We start from the raw sequence: 8,486 nt of genomic DNA on the forward strand, positions 1-8,486 counted from the left end.
TCTCTAGTTGCTGTGAGTGGGGGCTCTTCTTTGCAGGGGCTCCTCTTGTTGGCAGAGCACAGGCTCTTGGGCGCACAGGCTTCAGTAGCTGTGGCTCACGAGCTCAGTCATTGCAGCTCCCAGGCTCTCGAGCACAGGCTTAGCTGCTTTGCAGCATGTAGGATCTTCCCGGATTAGGGATTAAAGCTGTATCTCTTCATTGGCAGGTGGATTCTTTACCACTGAGCCACCAGGGAAGCCCCAAATGTTTTGTATTTTTAAATAAGATGGTTAGTCAGATGTGGACATATGAGAGACACAGGAAAACATGGAAGGGCAGTCTGTCTCCCATACACAGGTTTAAGTTGTCATTAATATATGCAAGTTAAAAAATACATAGAGTGAATTTGAAAGTGTTCCCCTCTTCAGTTTTTTGGAAGAGTTTGAGGAGGATTGGGGTTAACTTTTTTAAAATGTTTGGTAGAATTTACCTGTGAAGCCATCTTATCCCAGCCTTTTGTTTGTTGAGTGTTTTTTGATTGTGGATTTAATCTTCTTACTTAGTTAAAGTCTGTTAATATTATCTGTTTATTTCTTGGTATGTTTATAATAATCTTTATTTCCTGTGGCTTTGGTTTAGCTTGCTTTTCTTTTCTACCTTTTGAGGGGTAAACTTAGGTTGTTGACTTGATCTTTTAAACTTTTCTTCTTAAACCTACTTTGACCCATTGGTGGTTGGAGAGTATGTTGTTTAATCTCAACGTATTTGTGGATTTTTCTGTCTTCCTTCTGTTCAGTTGTGTCCGACTCTTTGCGACCCCATGGACTGCAGCATGCCAGGCCTCCCTCTCCATCTCCCTCACCAACTCCCAGAGCCTACTCAAACTCATGTCCATCGAGTCGGTGATGCCATCCAACCATCTCATCCTCTGTCATCCCCTTCTCCTCCTGTCTTCAATCTTTTCCAGCATCAGGGTCTTTTCCAGTGAGTCAGTTCTTCGCATCAGGTGGCCAAAAAGTATTGGAGTTTCAGCTTCATCATCAGTCCTTCCAATGAACACCCAGGACTGATCTCCTTAGGATGGACTGGTTGGATCTCCTTGCAGTCCAAGGGACTCTCAAGAGTCTTCTCCAGCACCACAGTTCAGAAGCACTCAGCTTTCTTTACAGTCCAACTCTCACATCCATACATGACTACTGGAAAAACCATAGCCTTGACTAGATGGACCTTTGTTGGCAAAGTAATATCTCTGCTTTTTAATATGCTCTCTAGGTTGGTCATAGCTTTTCTTCCAAAGAGCAAGCGTCTTTTAATTTCATGGCTGCAGTCACCATCTGCAGTGATCTTGGAGCCCCCAAAAATAAAGTCTGTCACTATTTCCACTGTTTCCTCATCTATTTGCCATGAAGTGATGGGACCAGATGCCATGATCTTAGTTTTCTGAATGTTGAGCTTTAAGCCAACGTTTTCACCCTCTTTCACTTTCATCAAGAGGCTCTTTAGTAGTTCTTCACTTTCTGCCATAAGGGTGGCATTATCTGCATATCTGAGGTTATTGATGCCTGTCTTGGCAATCTTTGATTTCCAGCTTGTGCTTCATCCAGCCCAGCATTTCTCATGATGTACTCTGCATGTAAGTTAAATAAGCAAGGTGACAATATACAGCCTTGATGTACTCCTTTCCCAGTTTGGAAACAATCTGTTGTTCCATGTCCAGTTCTAACTGTTGCTTCTTTACCTGCATACAGATTTCTCAGGAGGCAGGTAACGTGGTCTGGTATTCCTATCTCTTTTAGAATTTTCCAGAGTTTGTTGTGGTCCACACAGTCAAAGGCTTTGGCATAGTCAGTAAAGCAGAAATAGATGTTTTTCTGGAACTCTTGCTTTTTTGATGATCCAGCGGATATTGGCAATTTGATCTCTGGTTCCTCTGCCTTTTCTAAAACCAGCTTGAGCATCTGGAATTTCACGGTTCATGTACTCTTGAAGCCTGGCATGGAGAATTTTGAGCATTACTAGCGTGTGAGATGAGTGCAGTTGTGCAGTAGTTTGAGCATTCTTTGGCATTGCCTTTCTTTGGGATTGAAATGAAAACTGACCTTTTCTAGTCCTGTGTCCACTGCTGAGTTTTCCAAATTTCCTGGCATATTGAGTGAAGCACTTTAACAGCATCATGTTTTAGAATTTGAAATAGCTCAGCTGGAATTCCATCACCTCCACTAGCTTTGTTCATAGTGATGCTTCCTAAGGCCCACTTGACTTCGCATTCCAGGATGCCTGGCTCTAGGTGAGCCAGCATCGTGGTTATCTGGGTTGTTAAGATCTTTTTTGTATAGTTCTTCTATGTATTCTTGCCATCTCTTCTTAATATCCTCTGCTTCTGGCTTAGGTCCATACCATTTCTGTCCTTTATCGAGCCCATCTTTGCATGAAATGTTCCCTTGCTATCTCTCTTCCTTCTGTTAGGATTTCTAGTTTCATCCATTGTGACCAGCAAAGATACTTTATGTGATTTCAGTCTTAAAATCTGTTGTTCTATGACCTAACATGGAAATTAATCCATATGTACTTAAGAAAAAGTATACATATTCTGATGTTGGGTAGAATGAGATTTGATTGGTCTGTAGTGTTCAAGTCCTCTTATTTTCTTAATGATCTTCTGTCTGGTCATTTCAATTATAGCCATAGGTTTGCCAAAGAGTTTGTTTAGTTTTTCTGTAAGATTTTACATTCTAAGTCACCTATTGTTACGTAGAGCTGTCTATTTCTTCCTTCAATTCTGTTAGTGTTTGCTTCATATATTTCCAGGCTCTCATGGTTGGTGTATATATAATCTGCCTTCTTGGTGGACTGACCTGCCATTATAAAATGTCCTTTGTGTTTGTAGCATGTTTTGACTTAGTCTGTTTTATCTGCTAACAGTATAGCCACTCTTGCTCTTTAGATTGCTGCCTGTATGGAGTCTCTTTTCATCCTTAACTTCAAAACTATGTGTATCTTTGGATCTAAAGTGAATCTTTTGTAGATAGCTTGTAGTTGGACCTTGTTTTGTATCCATTCCTCAGATCCATGACTTTTGTTTGGGACCTTTAAACCAACCTATTGTTATAGTCTATTTTGAATTGCTGATAACACACATACAAAAATTTAATCACATACAAAAATTATCTTTTACAACCCTGTTCCCCTACTTTGTTATTGATGTCACAAATGGCATTTTTAGATATTGTGCCCATTAACACAGATGTCTTTTTTTTCTTTTTTTTTTTTTAGTGCTTTTGCCTTTTAAATACTACGAAATTGAAAGTGGGGATATGAAACATGATTAACACTGGCTTTTATATTTATTCACATATTTACCTTTGCCAGGGAGCTTCATATTTCAGTATGGCTTTGAGTGATTGTCTAGTGTAATTTTGTTTCAAATTGAACAGTTCTCCTTGCAGATCTAGTAGTAATGAACTCCTTATCCTTTAGCTTTTGTTTATCTGGGAGTGTCTTAATTTCTTCCTGATTTTTGAAGGACATTTTCCTGAGAAGTCTACTGATAATCTTATAGAAGCTCCGTTATAGACGGTGAATCTTACTGCTTCCAGGATTCATTGTCTTTGGTTTTTGACAGTTGGATTATAATGTGTCTTGATGTTAGGAGACTTTGGGTTCATCTTACTTCCAAGTAACATGTTTGTATATACATTTCTTTCTTCAGATTTGGAAAGTTTTTGGCCAGTATTTCTTCACATAAATTCTCTGTCCCTTCACGCACCTCCACAATACAAATGTTGGTCTTTTTGATGGTGTCTCATAAGTCCCTTAAACACAGTCACCATTGTCACCAGTGTTCGAGATAAAGATAGAAATAGTCCCTGGGGAGGCCCTCAGACAGCCCAGAACACTGTGTGCAAGGTCTGCTCTTTTCCTTCTTCCCTGAAGCACTGGAAACCTTTTATGGTTTGTTATTTGGATGTCCACAGGTGACTTGGTGGCTTTCTAGATTCTGGTTGGGTAGTCAAGGTCCACTGCCTCATGGACAGTGTGAATTAAGATTCTGTGTCTAAAATTTAAGGATAATTTTGAGTATAAATAACTTTTGCCTAGTGTTATTCAATTCTGTTACATTCCGTTTCTGTAGTTGCTTATATTAAGAAGTATCTGAGTCACAGATCGATACATGTATTAAGTAGCCATAGTTGAATATATGTAATATATAATAGTAGAAAAAAAAGTTTATTCCCAGTGGTTGGAAAACTGATAGGAATTGTAATTTCCATCATGGACTGTTATGTCCGTTAGAATTGACAATCACAAAGTAACAGGAATTACTAAAATAGAAAACTAAGAATGTTTTATGTAAAGGGTGATCTGTGTTAAAAGTGCATAACAAAAAAGGCTGAAGGTAAAAAGATAAAGAAAATACTAGTTTCTTGTGTGTGTTATCTTAATACTGCTGTTTTCTCGTACCTTTGAAATTTTCAAAGCTTTCGCAGTGGTTATAATCAGATGTTAACAGGCTGATTTTTTAAACACATTTTTTTTTTTACCTTTTACTTATAAGAAGTTGATTGCTTAAAAAACAATAAAAAGAGGAGCAGATTTGGAGACAAGAATACAAAAGTTTAGAACAAATGGACTGCTGCTTTTTAAGAACTGTATGGGTATGAGACTGGAACGGACGGGGTGGACTTGAAGAAAAAAAGGTAGAACTTGGTACATGAAAGCAAGAAACCTCAGAAAAAGATGTGAATGCCCCAAATGGAATAGAGGTTGGACAGGGAGGTTAGGGAGCATAGGGGAGAATGGACCTGGAGCCCAGGCAGCCTGACTGGGGCTGCTCCTGGACTAAGGGTGAGTGAGCAAAACGTGGCCCGCATCGGTGGCAGTAGCGCTCAGGGGACCCAGCGTGGCGAGGTATTAAGAGAATGACTGTCGTTAACTTGGTCACTCTGTTTTTCTCCACAGAATTTCTTTGGGTTGAGTTCCCTGGAAGTTTGTCACTTTCCTGTGTTCCTGAACTATGAAACTATGACTATCTGGGGTGAGAAATAGTCTCTCAATAAACAAACAATTAACATACTGTCGACACTTAAGTCTTTGTTCAGTTATTCTTACCGACATGTAGAGTTTGGGGTACTTGGATTAGAATTGGTCAGGGATTTTTTTTTTTTTTGAATTTGGAAAGTAACTTTATTTATTTAATTTTTTTTTTTTTTTAACTTTACAATATTGTATTGGTTTTCCCATACAACAACATGCATTCGCCACGGGTGTACATGTGTTCCCCATCCTGAACCCCCAGACTGTCTTTCCAATAAAATGTCTTTGGACTTCATTGTTATCAGATTGCCCTACTGGATCCAGCCATTGGGCAGATGTAATAGGTACATTTAAGGTTCTTTATTCAGTTACCACTTTATTGAAGGCCTAACTGTATGCGTGTACAATATGAAATACACAAAAATTTTTTAATTGGAATTGAGGTTGACTGGTATTTGCTAATTGAGAGTGTGGTAACATTTTTCAGAGGAGGGCTTAGGAGCTTTCTCTCCTTTAGTAATTGTTTTTGTTGTGATCAAAAGAGCTTTAAGAATTGTGTCATTTTAGCGAAAACTAACTGAATCCCCAGTTCTTTCATTAGGTTAACAAATTTTCTTGTGCAGAATTCTTGAGTCCAATAATGTAAGCTGTAATAAACCTAGGTATCAGTGAAACCTGCATTTTAAGAACCCACGTTTATGTATGATCAGTAATTCAAGAATTTGTTTTATTTTAAACAATTTCATATAACAATTAGTAGTATGCAAATTTATCATAAAAGATACAGGACTTAATACATATTTACAAGCTTAAAAATAGTCACTCTTGTGGTTGACAAAACTATCACTTTCCTAAATGAGTATGATATAGCAAAGTAATGGTGGAGCCATTTTTTTCATATTCAGCCTAAAGTGTCCATTAACAGTAAACAACTATGCAGTGATCTCTTTCTTATGCCCAGTAACATGTAAGGCTTAAGTTAAAGCAGACATTTGAAACTGAAATTCCTTAGCATCTCACAACTGTAGTTATCAGGTTGTAGGCCCAAGTTTGGATGTAATAAGTAAAAATGTATTTTAGTTGGAGTATCAAATTTTTACTGAATGCTCAAGGTGTACGTGGTGACCTAGGATCTTGAGCCAAATCCATTTTTTAAAAACAAAAAATCATGGTAATATCTTTATGCTGGATCATGCTAAGTCATCAAAATGAACTATTGTTAAGGTTAGTGTTAGGGTCCTTGACTTGGCTAAGGCATCAGGGTGAGTCCGTCCATAAAAGTATCCAGTAGTGGGAGTTCCCCAGTAGTGTGTTGCTTATGGAACTAAAGAAACTCACCTGAGCACCCTGGATCTGTTTTTAGCAGTAGACAAAAAAAGATTTGCTTGCCTAGCAAAACAGATTAGAAAGACATTTTTCCAAAATGTACCTGGATAAGTCATCAGTAAAATTTCAGTAAAAGTTTAGAGTAGAAATGTACATGGCAGCTTTCACTTAAAATAGCATCACGTTTAAATAACATTAACAAGTTAAACAGTAAGATCTTAAGCATTGAATTTCATTTAAAGCTAAACTTCTGCAGAGAAGGGTGTTAGGCAAAGATGATGTCTCATCCTAAAAAGAGATGCAGCAGGAGATAAAGTTTACATCTGTTTCCAACGCTTGACTACAGAGTTGACAATCTTAATTAAAGTCGAAATTTTAGCAAAAAGAGCAAAAAGGAATGTATTTTCAATACACGATAAGACCAAACAGGAAAGGACTAAGTTTTTTAATCACTCAATTTTGAAGTATCTTAGTTGTAGGAAAAAGGAAGAGTTTGAATTGAACAGTGGTTTCGTGTCCACAATAGATGTTAAGAGCTCATTAGGTTTCTTTTTCAAAAATAATGGCACAAGCAGCAATCAACACCTTGGAGGGGACTCAAGGGAACCCTTTCCTCAGGGCTTTATTTTTCACCATGGTAAATTTACTAATGAAAACTTGGGCAAAATGTGGATCAACCATATAATGGTATGTTTTCACAGTGGAGGGGAGCGGTTCCACAGCCACCACAGGGCATGACGTCTGCACGGAGGAGCAGCCGGGGCCCAGGTGACAAGAGGTCTTTGTGATGTAGTCCACAAGTCTGTTATACTGTTGCTCTGACAGTCTCTCTCGAACTCCATCCACCTGCGACCCAAAAGAAGTTTTCAGTTTCCAAACCCTCTTAAGGACACTTCCATAACAAGATTACTCCTTCTCTTGCATTGATATACTGGATGTTTCGCCTTGTAGGTTACCTACTAAAGCCACTGAATAAGCGCTTGGTGTGTAAAAGTCCCATGTTTGACGGTTTGGGAATATTTTACTCTTAAAAACATCTGTCACTGTTCTCTGGTAGCCTAGTCCAGGAAAAAAGGAGAAAAGTATCTTTGCTCTGTTTCATTCTAATCAACATTAAACTCTGAGATAAAAGCTCTGCTTGTTTCTGGAAACCTCTCCAGATAGAACGTCTACCTCTTTCAAACCAGTGGCTTTGGACAGAGCATTAAGAAAACAAATACCTTTTGAACTGTAACATTTTCTGCTTTTATAAATATTAGGATTTAAAGCTAGAGAAAATCAAAAAAACTGGGCAGAGGAAGGGGAAGTTTTTATGGAGAAGAGGGAGGATGCACAGCGCACTCATGGTCCGCCAGGGTCTGGCACGTCTTCAGTGGAGCTCAAATAGAAGAACTGATGCGCTACCCAAACTCTTGAGAGAGATTTTCTCAGGAAGTGCCCATCAGGCAAGTGGAGCTATAAATTACCCCCATCCTGGAATTCTGTAGCGGTCCACTGTGTAAATCAAGTGGAGTGGGACGTTTCCAGTGTAAGCCGCTGGTCTCTGGGAATCAGGTAGCCGCTGACCTCTCCATGGCCTTTACCTACCAAACGTTGGCAAGACTACTCTGGAAGACTTACAAACATTTTCATGAGGACTTTGGAGTTCTTGAAATAGTAGTAAAGAATGTATATATTTCTGTGTAGGGCACAGAGACAGCGCAGCCAAGGCTGTCTTACAAGCGGCAGAAAGCCAGTGGGATGGTAAAGAGAGGTCAGCCTGCCAGAAAAATAAGTAGGGCGTCAATTAGAGTTCAGTCTCATATTTTTAAATTTGGGAAAGAAAATAAAGGCCCCCAAAGATTCCCTGACAGATGAAAGCTGTGCACCACCAGGCAAAAGCCAGAACTCTGATGATATCATCTGATGGGGTCAGGATTCAGCTGGAAAGCTTCGAATACACAAGAGTCTTAATTGCTCCTCCTGAACAGCAGCACAGGAAAACCCGTGTTGTGAAAGGAACATGGCCAAGGAATAAATTGACCTTCTGACTCATTTTGAGCCTCTCATAAGGGATTTCAATAATGTGCCAGGCATATTAAGCAATTATTACCCTACAAATGGCTGCATTTAACTAAGAAAAGCAAATGCTGATTAAAAAAAAAAA

General features: G+C 38.8%; 2 protein-coding genes across 8 annotated transcripts in view; one reads left to right on the forward strand and one right to left on the reverse strand.

The window, feature by feature from the left end:
• The window catches only part of LOC105005500 (cytochrome c oxidase subunit 6C), a 9,966-nt gene extending 4,908 nt beyond the window's left edge, over nucleotides 1-5,058 (forward strand). The window contains exon 4 of the mRNA XM_010863533.1: nucleotides 4,940-5,058. The gene's annotated coding sequence lies outside the window, so the exon portion shown is untranslated. The remainder of the gene's footprint in view (nucleotides 1-4,939) is intronic.
• The window catches only part of VPS13B (vacuolar protein sorting 13 homolog B (yeast)), an 805,833-nt gene continuing 802,322 nt past the window's right edge, over nucleotides 4,976-8,486 (reverse strand). For all 7 annotated transcript variants that reach the window (XM_010863525.1, XM_010863528.1, XM_010863522.1 and 4 more), the window contains exon 62: nucleotides 4,976-7,186. In XM_010863525.1, the coding sequence (XP_010861827.1) occupies nucleotides 6,938-7,186 (249 nt within the window). In that variant the 3' untranslated portion in view covers nucleotides 4,976-6,937. The remainder of the gene's footprint in view (nucleotides 7,187-8,486) is intronic.

This window comes from Bison bison, unplaced genomic scaffold, assembly GCF_000754665.1.
Source record: "Bison bison bison isolate TAMUID 2011002044 unplaced genomic scaffold, Bison_UMD1.0 scf7180017864491, whole genome shotgun sequence".
NCBI classification, from domain to species: domain Eukaryota; kingdom Metazoa; phylum Chordata; class Mammalia; order Artiodactyla; family Bovidae; genus Bison; species Bison bison.